This window comes from Triplophysa rosa, linkage group LG25 (genome assembly GCF_024868665.1).
Source record: "Triplophysa rosa linkage group LG25, Trosa_1v2, whole genome shotgun sequence".
NCBI lineage: Eukaryota > Metazoa > Chordata > Actinopteri > Cypriniformes > Nemacheilidae > Triplophysa > Triplophysa rosa.
Window position 1 is genome coordinate 17,158,302 of NC_079914.1, and position 16,606 is coordinate 17,174,907.

General features: G+C 38.5%; 4 protein-coding genes across 6 annotated transcripts in view; 2 read left to right on the plus strand and 2 right to left on the minus strand.

Annotated features, from left to right (window-relative positions):
* Positions 1-1,066, plus strand: part of LOC130549061 (natural killer cell receptor 2B4-like) — a 1,178-nt gene extending 112 nt beyond the window's left edge. Inside the window, exons 1-3 of the mRNA XM_057326213.1 lie at positions 1-91; positions 209-532; positions 708-1,066. The exon at positions 1-91 is cut by the window's left edge and continues 112 nt beyond it. Of these exons, the coding sequence (XP_057182196.1) occupies positions 1-91; positions 209-532; positions 708-1,027 (735 nt within the window). The 3' untranslated portion in view covers positions 1,028-1,066. The remainder of the gene's footprint in view (positions 92-208; positions 533-707) is intronic.
* The window catches only part of LOC130549052 (natural killer cell receptor 2B4-like), a 27,429-nt gene extending 21,492 nt beyond the window's left edge, over positions 1-5,937 (plus strand). The window contains exons 4-6 of the mRNA XM_057326198.1: positions 1,086-1,196; positions 1,278-1,345; positions 5,824-5,937. Of these exons, the coding sequence (XP_057182181.1) occupies positions 1,086-1,196; positions 1,278-1,345; positions 5,824-5,874 (230 nt within the window). The 3' untranslated portion in view covers positions 5,875-5,937. The remainder of the gene's footprint in view (positions 1-1,085; positions 1,197-1,277; positions 1,346-5,823) is intronic.
* Positions 1-11,539, minus strand: part of LOC130549066 (natural killer cell receptor 2B4-like) — a 27,789-nt gene extending 16,250 nt beyond the window's left edge. Inside the window, exons 1-5 of one of the 2 annotated variants that reach the window (XM_057326218.1) lie at positions 11,116-11,324; positions 8,597-8,926; positions 8,336-8,428; positions 8,094-8,204; positions 5,953-8,008 (exon numbers count right to left, since the gene is read on the minus strand). In XM_057326218.1, the coding sequence (XP_057182201.1) occupies positions 7,881-8,008; positions 8,094-8,204; positions 8,336-8,428; positions 8,597-8,926; positions 11,116-11,164 (711 nt within the window). In that variant the 5' untranslated portion in view covers positions 11,165-11,324 and the 3' untranslated portion in view covers positions 5,953-7,880. Of the gene's footprint in view, positions 1-5,952; positions 8,009-8,093; positions 8,205-8,335; positions 8,429-8,596; positions 8,927-11,115 lie in introns of those variants that run through there. The other variant, XM_057326219.1, reaches the window with a different exon arrangement.
* LOC130549048 (natural killer cell receptor 2B4-like) overlaps positions 1-16,606 on the minus strand; it is a 176,806-nt gene that overhangs the window by 29,096 nt on the left and 131,104 nt on the right. The gene's annotated exons all lie outside the window — the stretch shown is intronic.

Genomic DNA, 16,606 nt, shown 5'->3' on the forward strand with positions numbered 1-16,606 from the left:
TCACAAGAGACGCTCAGTTTCTCTCTCACACTGATGGAGAATATGATCTGTGTGATCGTTTTACTGTGTTCATGTCTGTGGCATCTGACCGGTGAGTGTTTACTTAATTTATTTAGGATTTTATTAGCCACAATATTAGCCTGTGTACAAATATGCACGTGAATAAAATATATTTCAGCCTCATAATGTGTGTGTTTGTGTTGTTCAGATGTGTTTGGTGATGAAGTGAAGTCAGTGTCAGTGATGGAGGGAGAAAATGTCACCTTATATACTGATACTCAAGTACAGAGTCAAGATGACATCGAGTGGATGTTTGGTGTTCAGAGTCCAGATGAGATTATAGCTGAAATCAACAGGGAAGTCAATATAACATCATTTATTAATGAGAGATTGAAGAATCATGTAGAGATAGATGCTCAGACTGGATCTCTCATCATCACAAACATCACAACTCAACACACTGGACTTTATACAGCAGAGATCAGCAGAAAACCTTCTGCTCACATCAGACACTTCAGTCTGACTGTCTATGGTGAGTTGAGATTTATAGTTGCTCAGTTTTCTTCAAGTTTCAAACATCATAGTCATCATAGTTTAATAATTCTGTGTGTGATAAGAACTGATAGATTATTATAAACTTTGGATGAGCATTTTTAAAAAAGCATTTGGTTTGCTGTTCATTTACTTTGATTCTTTATGTTTTTCAGCTCGTCTGCCTGTTCCCGTCATCTCCAGAGTCTCTTCTCAATGTTCTTCATCATCTTCATCATCATGTTGTTGTGTGTTGTGTTCAGTGGTGAATGTGTCACATGATGTGAGCGTCTCCTGGTACAAAGGAAAGAGTTTATTGTCCAGCATCAGTGTGTCTGATCTCAACATCAGACTCTCTCTACCTCTGGAGGTGGAATATCAGGACACAAACACATACAGATGTGTGGTCAACAATCCCATCACAAACCACACACAACATCTACACATCACTCAAATCTGTCACACGTCTGAAGGTAATATCAGATGTGACGATTAGTTATTAACTGATTTAATATCAGACTGACAGATTCAGTGACTCTTATTGTTTATTACAGGTCTCTCCTTTATTCTGATCTGTTGTGCTGTTGTTGGATTTCTGACGATTGTAACGGCACTTCTGATCTTCTACATCAGCAGAAAACACAGAAAAACTATAAATAAAGATCGTAAGTTATATATACAACATTTTAATGTTCATAAATGAAATGTAAATACTGACGAAACTAAACTCATTATTGTTGAAACAGATCAGACCGGTGAAGAGGAGATCACGTATGCAGAACCAACCTTCTGTGAAAGACCAACACATAAACCGGTGAGATCATTCATGACTGATCATGTGGAGTTATTACAGTCATTCATTCAAATCAACCTCAGAAAAATACATCTTAAATCAAACTCATAACACAAACGGATCCTGTGATCGCCATTACTGTAGAAAAACCTGTCATTTTATGGAATGTTCTGTAATTTTAAAAATACGGTCAAAAACCGTAAAATTACAGAAAAAGACCGCACATTTAAAAGAGAAAACAGGGGGAAGTGTAATTTTACAGGGAAAACCTGTTATTTTACCGTTTATTTCTGGTGCCCCAGCTGCATCCCACCTGCCAGAAAATTTCTGTTTTTTTAACAAGATTTCTTTTTTATTACAGTTTATTTTTGATATACGGTCAAAAATATTGACTATACAATTACAGAACAAGACAACACATTAACAAGAAAAATGGAGAAAACTACTTAATATATATCCTTGTATCCTATTATTGTACAGAAAAAAAAATTGTTTACAGTGTACACATTACATATGTTGTGTAATTCTTTGTTTATCCGAGTGCCTATACTCTCGTTTCAAATCTATAATGAATCTGTCTGTGTATAATTCATAAAGCACAAAAGGAAATGGAAAAAAACAGCAAAACTCAGGAACACAGGAGAACTTAACATACACTGGCTGCATCTCAATTCAAAGTCTACTGTATATCCTTCGAAGAACATTGCCTTCAGAGGCCAAGCCTTACTTAGCAGAATTATAAGTGGAATGGGACAGTCTACCCTTCAGAGAATTGCATCAATAGGTATTTCCGCTTACCGATCCTGTCTCCTAGCAACAGTCAGCCATCAACCGGTGTGCACTGCATCCATCTGATGAATGCTTTATTTCACGGGAAACGAAGGCCGCATTTGAATTAGGACAGCCTTCATTGCGCCGTGGTGAGTGAAGTACTTGGCCTTTCGAGGACACAGATTTTGAACTGGGATGCAGCCAGGACTGACCAAAAACCAAGGGACCATTGAGGTAAGGGGCCTGTTTCAACCAACACCGAGTGAAAATGTGACCTCTGAGTTGATTTACACCGAGATGTGAAACTTTGAGTTTTTGGTTTCAGAACAGCTGATTTGAGTTAGTTCTATCAACACTGGGTAGACTTACCTTGAGTTAAGCGCGTGCACCACGACTACGACAAGACATCATCAATGGAGCTCCGATATTACCATTCACCATGGCAATGGCACCAAAGAAAGCAACATGGCAGCAGAAGGGTTTTGACTTGAAGGGATACAGCTACCTTCGCTGGGCATGCGCACTTCAATACCACATAGTTTTTGTCATGCTGAAAACAGTTGATTATTATTTTGTTATTATTGTAAGGTTAGGTTTAGGGTTGGGGTAGGTGTAGGCATTCGCTCAGAGCTGGTCCTCCCTATAAGCGAACTAAGCGGCTGCGTAAGGCCTCGCCGCCACTAGGGGGCCCCCAAGAGCACATTTCATGACACACATCCATTTTCTCACGCAGGGCCGTACCCTCTATTTTTTCTGTGGAGTGTGTCAAAATTTGTGAAATTACTGATTGAACGCAACATTGCAAAATCAAAATAAGTGAGGTGGCCAATCAAATGAAAGGAGGCGGGAGTTACTGGTTACAGAGCCGAGCAGTGACCAATCAAATCAAAGAAGACGGAGCTACTTCAGCTGTAGTTCAGCAAGAAAGATGCTAAGCTGCTTCAGTTTTAGAGTTGAAAGAGTGCTGTGCAACACACAACATACTGTAAGTGACTAAAAACATTCAATATTTGACAACGGTTTAGTGTTTAACGGTAGAAATGTTGAACATCCGACAGTATTCAAACAACAGAATGCTGATTAAGATGACAAAATGTAATTTACGTGATTCATGTAATTTATAATTGTCTTTCAATTCAGCATTTTATTTGGGATAAGGTTAAGAATAATTGTGTGAATATTGTAAATTATAAAACGGTCAGTTCTGGTCCTTGATTCTGATTGGCTGAGCGGAGTTCTAATCCGTTATAAAATACCCCAATATATAATGGCTGACCGCACCACATAGCCTAAATATCATTTTATTTACTTTATTTTATGCTTTGCGTCGTGCCACAATGCCCTTAGCTGTTATAAAATGCACTGTAACCCACTGCTTTGCGGGGTTTATTGCTTTATTGATTTAGATTCAATTTATTGTCATTGCACATGTACGAAGGTACAAGGCAACGAAATGTGACCTCTGCATTTAACCCATCCAGAGAGCCGTGAACACACGTACCCCCGGAGCAGTGGGCAGCTATCACTGCAGCGCCCGGGGAGCAAGTAGGGGTCAGGTGCCTTGCTCAAGGCCACCTCAGTTGTTACCTGCCGGCCCTGAGAATCCAACCAGCAACCTTCTGGTCACGAGTCCGACTCTCTAACCATTAGACCACAACTGCCCTACTTTACAAAGGGGTGTTTATAGGTTGTGGTTAAAATAAAATAAAAATCTTTGCAAATAGTTAAATGCATTGAACAATAAATTCCACAACCTTTGCATGGTCTGCGCTCAAAATTTAAAGAGAAAGTTCACCTAAAATTGGAAGTAACGAAATTATATATATTTTTGACAATCACAATACACCTGTAATGCAAGGTTTATGTGTTTTTGTTTTTATGACATTCATACATCTCAAACACAGCTACAACTAATAAAATTGGGTGTGTTAGATTTAAAGTGTGCATGGAAATAATCAAACATTGACAATAGTCGATTGTATTGGGGGCACAGGGGGACCCCCAAATAAAATTCTGCTAAGGCCGTGCGTTAGCTAATGAAATTGATTGTTTATATTATTTGCACCACTTCCGGCCGTAGCTGTATCCCTTCTAGCAACAACCGTTTGAGAGCGAGGCACACTTTCTGCTCTGCATTCAGTGGATTTACTAATGTGCTGAAAATGACTCAAGTTTAAATTAATAAATAGATAAATGTACTATTAAACAAACAAATGAATCAGGAAATAAATGAATAAATGAATGAAACAACAGAAATAAATGAGAAATAATAAAGTTAGTTATAAGGGTGAGACATGGTGTATAGGACACTTGTCAGACGTCAGACTTTCGTGTCAAAGTCAGACTGATCGCCTGTTTGGACCCTGCTTGGAGCAGATTTGGGTAGGAATGGCTGAAATCTAAATTAATTATTTATTTGCTTTACCAATAAAACCCTATAGTAATATAGTAATGTGTGTATTTATTCATTTCTTTATTTATACACTTTATTAAGTCATTTCTCATCCTCCATAGAAAACCACCATTTGTGAGAACATGTAAGGGAAAGAATCTGCTCTGATGTAATACACACACAAGTGGCTGATGTTATTGATGTAATGATGGATATGTTTTGATCTAATTCACTGTAAAGAAAAACGGTACAGTTTTAATATAAATGCACAGGGAAATGACAAATTCCACTCGGGCCTTAAATTGCTCTCCTGAAATCAAAGTACATCCCTATGAGTCTTCACACACAGGATCCTCTATAAAAGCACATATGACATATTACTCACTGAGATGGTCTCTGTGTGATCATAATGTGTGCCATGAATGACTGTATTAATGAATGAATGAATGAGTTACACCCCTTGTGCTTTAAAAGGGGAGGAGATGGAAAGAAACTCTGGGTTTACCAAAGAAAACCTGCTCCCGACCAGGTTAGGTTCACAGAGTAAGTTACTATGGTTACTGATTCTGAGTATAAGATACCTCTCCTTTAGAAACGGGCTTGAGTTACCCCGCTTTCTCAGGTTTGACATACCTCACATTCTGAAACACAAAACCCAGAGTTTCCCTCATTTCAGGCTTAATTTACTCAGAGTTTTCACTAAACCTCCTTTCTGAAACAGGCCCATGGTGTCAAGTGTCTATTATGCAAATGAAACAATCTGTCATATTGTGATTTCATTCCCCTTTGATTTGTTCAAGGCTGCATGTATGGCGAGTTTGCCCAAAGCAAATCAATTCAATCGCCCTCTGGTGGCTGGCTGCAGTATAAACCCAGCCCTCTCAATGTAAACACACAGGACCAACACCAAACAAAGAAAAAAACACATTTCTGTCTGTTTCTGTTATTTTAGTTAGTTCTTATCACACCGATGTGTGTTCAAGTGTTGGTTTTTCTAATAAGTTTGGTTTTAGTTAGCTATAAGATGTTATAAAGATGTTCTTCAGATTATAAAAAGGCAAGAAACTGAATGGGTCTTTGTGGAACCAAAAATGGTTCTTATGGCATCACTGTGAAGAACCTTTCAAACGCCTTTATTTTTAAGGGTGTACTTGATACTATGGTTTGCCCAAGACAGAATCACACTTAAGTCTGTACGATCCTTGTTATAGGCTGATATTCTTCCCACACAAATCATACCAAACACGGTTTACTTTAGACTTTATTTATGTCTAACAACCACTGTGTCATACTTCCTATTAATGTAAACATATAATGTATTATGTTTCTCTTTCAGAGGTGTGCAGTGGAGGAGGATGTGGTGTATGCAGGAGTCATGAGAAGATGAACATGGAGCAGGGGCCACTGATATAAGAATTGTAAAACTCAATATTTATGAGAACAGCTAATAAAAATAAGAAACAAGTCATAATTTCAGGTTGTTATTGTAAAAATACATTTGGTTATTAAACAAATTATACACAGTCTGTCTTTCATTAGGAACTGAGAATTTATAAGACAAAGGAAAATGATAAAGGGGAGACATACTTATCACCCCAAATGAGGTAGAAGCAGAAAACCTGTCCGTGGAATGCTGTATTGTTGCTTTATGATATAAGTCCACGAAAAAACCCCCCAGTGATGATCACTTCTTTAGCTGCAAAAGATGACGCCGGTGAGCGTTTGCGACACCAGAGTCCGCAGACTAATTTCCGGTCGTATAACACTATCGAGTTAAAAGTGCTCCGCAATGTAAAGAGGATCTGTCGCATCGCTGATATATTACTTTCTTCTTTTTCTTAAATCTAAAAACACCCAAATTTGCCGGCGAAAACCCTCCTTTCCCCATACAGTGCTATACGACCGGAAATTACTCTGCCGACTCTGGCGTCGAAAAAAGCTCACCGGCGCCATCTTGTGCAACTAGCCAATTTCATCTCTCTCACTATTATTTCCTCATTTTTCGAATGCATTTCCTTACGCCAGTCCAAACTCCCTTTGTAGGTACTTAAGTGAACATTAACTTGTCAACAATCCAGCAATATTTTGCATTATTTGTTTCTCTTTAAAACCACTGTGCTTCTTTTTAAAGCATTTGTTTTATTTTTAGTGCACGTTTTTCATAGTCAGATAAGTGCACGTTTTTTAGGATCATCCCGTCCATAACAGTCCATATTCCTCAAAAATGGACAAAACAACATTTAAGTAAAGTTAGTACTTTATCTTTTATAAAGCAACATCTCTTCTTCATTCATTGGGTGTTATTGCTTCAGGTTTGTGCATTTGTGCAGGTTTCGTCTCCCAAAAACTGTGCCCTTTTTTGTCACGTCCATAACGCATGTTTATTTCCTTTTTTTTAAAATAGAAAACTCGTTCATAGACTGATATTTTTCTGATGTGTAAACTCTATCAACAAGGGTTTAGTAAAATATAAACAAATGGTTCAATATATTCTTAACAGATAAATTCTCTGAGCGTTTTTATCTCATGTCCATGACGCTCACACCAGTAATGTATTCTTCTAAGGCAGTTTTATAAAAGCAACATAAATATCTTCTTCTATGTTCAGTATCTCTTAATATAATGTTGTCGGTTTTATCATTTTAGTTTACACAACTTTGGTCAACTTCTGTTGTTTTTAAATGTGCTTCAGAAATACATTCACCTTGAAACTTGAAAATTTGATTGAGGTGATCATCTCCAAATTCTCAATGCAGGAAAACCCTGACTAAAGTGTGCAGGAGAGTGGATCGTGTGGGCCAGAGATGAGCTCCCTTCCACACATTGAAGTGCTCACCTCAAAATGAGAATTCCGTCATCATTTACTCACATCCTCTCTTCATTTCAAACCTGTGTGAGTTTCTTTTTTCTGGAGAACACAAAAGATGATATTTTGAAGAATGTTGATGAACGAAAACCATTGGTTTCCATTGACTTGCATTGGTTTTGTGTCTGTACAATAGAAGTCAATGATGACCAAGGTTTTTTGTGTGTATCAACATTCTTCAAAATATCTTCTTTTGTGCTCTGAAGAAAAAAGAAACTCGCACAGGTTTGAAATGATGAGAGGATGTGAGTAAATGATGACAGAATTCTCATTTTGAGGTGAACTATCACTTTAAGGAATGTTTTGGACCACTCTTCGTCTGGCCTCTCACCTGGGACCAATTTGTCAAGGGTGTCATCACCAGGAGCTAATGCTTTAGACAACAAAGCACAAAGGATTACTGAAGCACTCAAACCCATCCACCGCGATAAGGTGGTGATCCATCGGACAGGAAAAGAATACAGGTAAAGGGAGGGATATAATATACTGTATGTGGTCCAGCAGGTGGACATTTCACAGTGTCTTAGTCAGTACAGCATGAGCTTTTTTTCCTGTTCATTTGGTAACATTGAAGAGTTTGACTGTTCAGATGAGCTGCTGGACATGCTGCTCCCTTTATCACTCACTGGAGCATATACTGTCTCTGAAACGCTTGCTGAAACGTGAAATGACATGAAATGAAGTCTTGTTATTAAATAAAGATGTTTTTGTGTTTACTGTAAACTGAAGGTAAGACTTGCCTTTATAAGACATTCTTCTGCGTTTGTAGCCAACGATGATGATGCTCAAGAAGATCACACAGATCACAAGAGCAATGACAACTGCAACTATGACCCACACGGGAGGAGAATCTACACGGATGAAGAGAAAGAGAACAATCAGATGTTCATTTAAGTGACACAGACTAAAATAGCAGAACAGAATTCCTCCCTCTACAGATCCCAGATCAGCTCAAAACATTATCGAGTCACAGCTGATGTACCTGAACACGTGTGACAGACGTCAGTGTCGAGATCTTCAGTCTGTTTGCTGATTGTATTGCTGATGTCATTTCCTTTGTACAGGAGAGACTCACCTGTGTCACATTCAGCACCGACAGTTTGTACTATATTTTTGTTTTATTAAACGATTTACAATTATAATGTATAAATATGTGATGTTTTTTTCTACAAAAATAAAAATATAAACAGGCTAAAAAAAGAAGTGAACAACATGACATAATACATGAATATGAATTACTCACCACTGACAGTAAGATTGAATGTCTTGTATGAGACTTTATTGTTGCTGCTGATCTTCAGTGTGTAAAGTCCAGAGTGATGAGATGTGATGTGTGTGATGGTGAGATCTCCAGTCTGATTGTTCATCTTCAGTCTGTCTCTGAACATCTCATCATCTGAATACATGGTGCTGCTGGCCTTTCCGTTCATTCTTGCAACAAATGTGTTTTCAGGCCCAAAATACCACATTATCTTGTCATCTCTCTGTTTAAAAACATCAGTGTGTAGAGTCACATTTTCTCCCTCCATCACTGACACTGACTGCATGTCATCCGCATCAACACTAAACACACCTGAACAACACAAATAAAAATAAGCCATTATAAATAACAACCATTTTTTTAATGTTATGCTCATTAATCTTTTTAATGCCGTCTTTTATGGCAAGCCGAATAAGCTTTTATCGTTCTCAGGATATGAATTTTTGATATCAAAAATTCATATCCTGAGAATGTTTTAAAGCAAATTCGGCTTGCCATAGTCTTTAACCATTACTGGTGTCAGGAGACGTTCCAGCTAGACAAAGCAAGACAATGAAACAACTGTGGACTCGATAAGTGTTAAAGCATATAATTTTTCTGAATAATGAAAATGAAGTTTTACAGAATAATGAACTTTTACAGCCTCGAGTCAATGATGCAAATATTGATCATTTTATGATGTCTTTGTCTCAGTTAAAGATTGAATAGCCTACACTGTAGGTGTAGCTGCTTGTTAAAATAGATTTGTAGACTATGATTATTGTTGGGTTCAATGGCAAATTTGAAAAATAAAAAAAGCCTTAGCTAAATTAACAAATGTAAATGTAAGTAAAACTGACTTGAGAGTTCAGTAAATGTGAATGCTGTGTTAGTGCCGATTAGATGGCGCTGCTTTCATTACATTTAAATCACACACTTTTATGGAAGTAACAGCAGCAAACTAAACTCTGAAGTTGTTTGGATGGGTTGGAACAGGTTTGTGTTGTTTAACGAGAGGGCAACTCCCTTTGTAAAACAGCAAAAAAAACATTTCCTCCTTAAGTTTCCTTGTCTGTAAAACCGGAAAGCCTTTATGAAAAATACATGCTTTAGAAACATTCTTCTTCATCTTTGACGTGTCGTGAAACTGACCGAACATCTTCAGTTACTGTAGTTCAACCCTTGCGTTTATTTGCACTGTAATCACTAAATTTATTAATTTAATTAATTTGGCAAATCACGGCTACGTTTAAGCAATGTCCCGACTCATGCATTTTATTTAAGTGCAATTTTCAACTCTGTATTTCTGTTCTTATTCTAGAGGCTGTCCTTCATGTGCACAGATGACTGAGCTGGAGGTATAAAAGGTATATTTGCACACCTGTAAACATAATTATGTCATTCATTTCTCTTTTTTGTTAAACAAAAACACCATAAAAAGTCAGTTTTCACAAAACAAAGCCTGCGCAATTTGCAATGCAGATCTATGACTTTTGTAAAGTCACCAGGACGCCACTGGATATTCTGTGCACTCATTGTCGCATTTATTCTTTTAAATCTTACAATGAGCAAACAGCATCTGCCAGGTGTCATCAAATGGATGTCTGCCAGATGTACGTGTGCTATCAGGGTGGCGTTTCATTTTAAATATATAAAATAATTGTATTAAACGTGATGAATAAGCATGCCTGCAAATAAATGTGACAGTTGTTTTGTTCCTTAAACTAATACAATAACCGTGACAAATAAAGTGAAAATGAATTGGAGTATTTTATAAAACAATCCACAAAGCCACACAGGTGTAGCCTAATATAAGCTCATCGTTATGTTTATGACGAACGTGACAGTACTCAATCATTTTCATTCACTTCTTCCCCATACAGTGGACTCAAATGTCATTATATAGGGAATAGTGAAGAAGTGAACAAGGGAGCGGGTTCAGACACAACTGACGGTAAGTTAACACCCTTCCTGGAACGTTACACCCCAGTGGCAATAAGTGGAAACATTCACTCGAGGGATCGCCGCGATGCCTGTTATTGGATCCGAAATTCATTCATTCAACGAATGAATAAATACAATAGCATCAGTTGGGGGTGGGGGGTTGCCAGGGGCACAACTGACACATCTGAGATTATTTATATCATCACGGAATCGGTTTAAAAAAACCGGTTGACACTTGAAATAAGCACCACCTCCATAGTTGTTCCATCCCCTTATGACTTCATGGAATAAACCTGTTCAGCTATTGTTCTGTAAACGCAAGTGAAAGCGTCCAATGTTAATCGTGTGAAACTGAAGCTTTCTACCCATCAATTTTTGTGCACTGCTGCTGAAAACACATTTGCAGGTCAAGAAAACTTGAAAATTTGAGACAATTCGTACAAACGATTCTAATCATGTAAAAAGTGACACTTTGAAATAGACATTAATCCACAAATACACTTAATTTGACGGAAGTGTGATATGTGAGTTCCATCAAGTGAAAGAGAAAATAAGTATGGTTATAAAAATGAACTTACCACCCGCAGTCAAAAATGCCAGACAGAGAAAAACTGAGCAGATGACCATGTTCAGACCTTTGAATAACAACCCTGAAGGTTGACCGCTGGTTGGTGTGAAAATGGCTATTTTAATGAGATGCGCTGAAGAGGTGTTCAGTATACCAGAGAATAATCTTCAGATCACCTCGACGAGACCGATCTACACACAGCTGAGTTTTCAGTTCCTGAAGAGAAGTGTTGTGTACAGAGAAAAAGAAAAAATGTGCGGACAGGCGTGGCGTATCTGTTTGTGCTGTTGCTGCCCTTGGCAAACCACATATGTCCCCAGATACAACCTATCAGGAGAAAGGCTTTGCAATGCAAAAACAAAGGTACTAGGGTTGCATGCAAAGGTTCAGAAGGCACACTCACTGCCTACAAAATGCAAGCTGGTTTTGACTTTAAAATGATTTTGCATTTTAAAATAAAATATATTAATTAAACAAAATAAATATGACATCTTGTATATATCAGCTGTGGCAGCTTCGCCTACATTCACTAGAGAAGATCCTTCAAATTATTCATCTTTTCCTCTGTGCTTGCCGTGAGAAAAGTAAATGAAACTGTCAGGGTACGGGGTGAGACATGAACAGAGGACCCAGGCGCAGACAGCAGGTAAGGGGTTAACATGACATTTAATAATAACAAGGACAAAACCAAAAACCCACGAGGGGGTAACGTAACAAAACAGGGGAATATAATAACATGAAAAGACAGGACTAAGACTAACTACATTTAAATGAGACTAAAATTAACTTTAGACATGAACTACAAATAACTACACTAGACTGACAATGCACAAGAACTCACCCAACAAATCACAATGAACCAGTACAGGACAGAAAACGCAGGGGCGCATTATAAAGGGATCAAATCAAGAGGGGAACAGGTGCAGGGCATGAAATCAATAACAAGCAATAATGAGGAAACGAGGACAAAGACCAGACCAGAGAGAGCGCATATTAAGTCATGAGAACAATAATATGCCTCTCTCCACACAAAACACGAGGCTCTGTCATGAACCTGCCACTAGATCAAGAGAAACATGACATGATGAGGCAGAATCATGACAGAAACTAAATGAACATTCATTTGAAACAATCTGAATAATCTGAGCTAAATAGTTTTACTTTCGTATAAGTTGTCAGTTTACATTTCTAATGAATTGGCACATACCCAGCAAACACAGTACGTTCTGACGAAGACGCCAGTTCGTCTTCATTTGGTCACCGTGACATTACTTTGTGACCACGTTATGAGGACGTCTTGGCAACGTTCTATTTCCTAGAATATTTTGTGTCATGGTTGTGGCAGGATCGTGACAGATCCCTTGTGTTTAGTAGAGAGAGACATGACAATAAGCGCGTTTCCATCACTCTGGTTTTATTCGCATTTTGAAGTTTCGCATCAGAAACGAGTGATGGAAACCCCAAATTTCGAATTAAAAATCCTTAATTCGCTAAAAGTTTTTACGCTCGCTTGAGGTGGTTTTTCCTTTTTGTGAAAAAGGGTTCATGCGAATAATGGGAGATGGAAACGCATTTGCCGAATAAATTCCTCCAAAAAGTGATGTAACTGCACTATGAGACGGCGTAACCTGACTAACCAGAGAACTGATCTTGTGTCACAGCATCAGAAATGTTGTGATGGTCATTCTTAAACGCCTGAGCAAAGTCGTCAAGTATTTCTGTAATTGCCTCTTAGAACTGTCACGACTGTGTTTCCCGAACAGCAGACATCCACAAAAGCACCGCATTTATTGTGTTTCCTAATCGTCTGCTTGCGCAAGTATTATTCTATATGAAAATGATTATATTCAGTGGCTTCTCTTACTTTTCTTACTGATATTTAGTAGCAGTTTGTTAGGAAGTGACGGTTGACTAGTTGGATGGAAACGGTGCTTATTCGAAAATGTTTTATGCGATATTCCAATTTTGCGCATAAGATAAATTCGCAACTTTGGATGGAAACCCGGCTATTGTTTGTTTTGACCTGCCATGCTCTCTCTCTGGGTCTCGTCATTGGCCCGTCCCCCATGTTCTCTCGTTCAGCTTTCCCTGAGCGTTTCATTACCCACACCTGTCCCTTGTTAATTATCCTTTGTTTGTCTCCCTATAAAATGCCCTCTTGTTCATTGTCCTGTTGTGCTTACCTGTTCGTATTGTATCCTTGTGATGTTGCTAGCCGTGTGCTGTATTACTTACCCTGTGGATTACCTGACCCTTTGTTTTGACGTTGTGTCGGTTCGTATTTAGTTTAGTATTTTGCCCCCACGTGGGAAGTCCTTGTTTCTTGTTTGTATATTATTATTATTATTATTTAGCCCTGTCTTTGTTACCCCATCGTGGGCTTTTGTTTTTTTGTTATTAAATCTTGTTAACCCCTTCAGTGCTGCCTGCATCTGGGTTCTTCCTCCCCATTCGTGGCAATTTTGCTACCATTTCAGAAACGTCCTAGCCACGTCCTCAAATAACGTCGAGAATGAATCCCCTGGAGAACGTTGTAGCGACGTGATGTACTGGTCTTCAGATAACCTGGACACTGGTCATTTGATTAACAAATCTGGTCATTTCTATTTATTATGTTATTGTTCCATACATTTATTTTTCCATAAACTAGAAAGTTATTCAAATTATGCATAAAATTGAATCTTTAATGCACAGATTAGATCACAAGTTAATTTGGGACGATGTGTTTAAATAAAATTATGAAGTTAATCGTCACGTCCCAGAAACGTTATTTGGTACATCGTAGCAACGAATATGGTCCGGTCAGGTATGTCGTCACAACGTAACTGTTAGTTGGGTATGCAGTTTCTTAGTAACGCCCTGTACCCTTCACAATGCACACTATGTCATCTGCCTATCAGAGCATGACTCCAGGATGTTCCCTTTTAGTCGAAATTCACCATATTTTTGGTTAAAAGCTGTAGAACAAAGCCCATTTCCTTTACAAATTACGAAAAGAAAGCTTTTGAAGAATTGTAGAATTTAGATGTAGCTTTCAAAAAAAGGGATGTCAGCCGGTTTCAATTGCTCAGTGGTAGGACAACAACTGTGTAACAATAGGCCTGTTTGACTTCACGCAATTCTGCGTAGATTTACTCAGAACAACTAGAGCAGAGAAACAAAGTACAGTAACCAAAAGATAAGTGACTTTTTTGATTAAGGTAACAAAAACATCAATGACATGAAAGGATCAAATAATGCAGACATTGGTAGCTAGTGTATTGTCTACTATATATTGCTGCCTTGAAGTGGAGTCAGAAACGTCGTAATTATGAGTAATTATAAGTACATGAGCAGACAAGCCATTAGATAAATATATCATATACTGTATGACAACAAGTCTGCCCTCCAAAAGATAAACAAATGGGTGGTGATATCATGATGACTGTCAATAAATGGTCATAAGACGAAAAGTCTGAAAACAACCCAAGAGTTCCTACTGCTTTGCAACCTTGTGAAACTCGTGTTTGTAGCTAAATTAGCCTTTGCGGCTGTGATTTTAGGGTTTGGGGTGAAGTAAGGTGTTGGTTAGCCACATGCTAAAATGTGTACAACTTCTTTTGATATCAGGTTATAAATACAGTATATATAAATGTACATACACACGCGGTCTGTGTATTGAAATTTGTGCTGACTGACACGAAAAAAGGGGGAAATTCGTGTCAATACAACACAAATCAATAGATTGCCAATTTCTTATATATGCCATGGACTGCCGTGAGACTGGGTTGTGACTCAAGGCCTCGAGGTTTGGTTGGTTCTGACTGCAGGTGTTGTAATTGTCACTAACATCATGTGTTAAGTATTTGAAAATTGGAAAATAATATTTTCAATCAGCAAGCTTAGTGACCAGCTGAAACTAAATGTAAATTCGTAATGGTACAATTATTCAATACAGTAGCATGGAAATTTGAACAACCTATTGTGACATAAATACACCAAACAAACTTGTTTGGCTTGATACCGTACACTTCTGTTTTGTTATACTACTGTGTGTTAACGCATCTCTGAAAACTGTTTTGCCCTCCCGTTTTGTTATTTCTAACTTTCGTTTCTGCAATTGAGCAAACACTTCCTTTCCCTCCCTCCTCCGAGCAATTCTGGGAACTGTGCTTTTAAACCTGAAGTGAACCGCCCAGTCACGTCAACATGATTTATTAAAGGACTTTCCACTCCAATCAAAAACATTATAGAAACTAGATTAATGTTATCATTTAAAAGAAAAAAGGATGGCTTATTACAGGTTTTGTAGCAAGGGCGCCTTTCAATACCACTGACGGTGACATCACAGGGTTGGTTGTCTTGCCCGAGTCCATCAGACACAATGGAAGAGACACTGTTCAATACACGACAGTGGAGGACAGACAGGGAAAGATAAAGACTGTGAAACATGGAAACTGTAAAGACATGGGCCATCGGAGGAAATATTTACAGTCAGACAAATGAGAACGTAATAAAAACTAAAAGGGGGTGTTATTGTCTTTTACATTTATTCATTTGGCAGACGCTTTGATCCAAAGCGACTTACAAGTAGGAGAGCATATAAACATTTTGTCAACACACTAAACAGTACCGTTAGTTTACAAGGCCATGCTACTAGAGGATTAAAGCTGGAGTCAGCAAGCGAGAGAATGAACAAGATTATATTTTATTTTTTATTTTAGACACAAGACATAGACAGTTATTAGTTCGTCAAATAAATGTGGAACAGGTATGTTTTGAGATTTTTTTGAAAGTGAAGGATGCTGCAGTTGGGGTGGAGGCTGGTAGTTCATTCCACCACAGAGGAACCCAATGAGTAAAGGTTTTTGCAAGCGATTTGGTGCCTCGCTGTGATGGAACAACCAGGCGTCGCTCATGTTCAGACCGAAGATGACGGGTGGGGATGTAGACCTGGAGCAGTGAGTTAAGGTAAAGGGGCGAATTTGCTGTTACTGTTCTGAAGTCCAGTGTCAGTGAATTGATGCGGGTGGGAACTGGCCGCCAGTGAAGTGAAATCAGGAGGGGTGTTACATGGGTTCTTTAAGGCTGATTGAAAACTAGACGTGCTGCTGCATTCTGGATCATTTGCAGAGGCTTGACTCCATTGGTTGGAAGGCCGGCCAGTAGAGAATTGCAGTAGTCCAGTCTTGATATGATCAGAGCTTGGACTAGTAGCTGAGAGGCATGCTCAGACAGGAACGGTCTGATTTTCATGATGTTGTAGAGCACAAACCTGCATGTTTGAGTGGTTGCTGCGATGTGAATTTCAGCTGGTAGTCGAACATCACCCTTATGTTCCTCGCAGACTTGGTGGGTGTTATAGTTGAGGATCCGAGCTGAACAGTAAGGTGGTGTTCAATTGATGGGTGGGCTGGTATTACCAGGAGTTCTGTATTGGAGAGGTTGAGTTGTAGGTGATGCTCTTTCATCCAAGAGGAGATGTCCAGAAGTCAGGCACGGGCAGAGGTGGTGGGGTCATC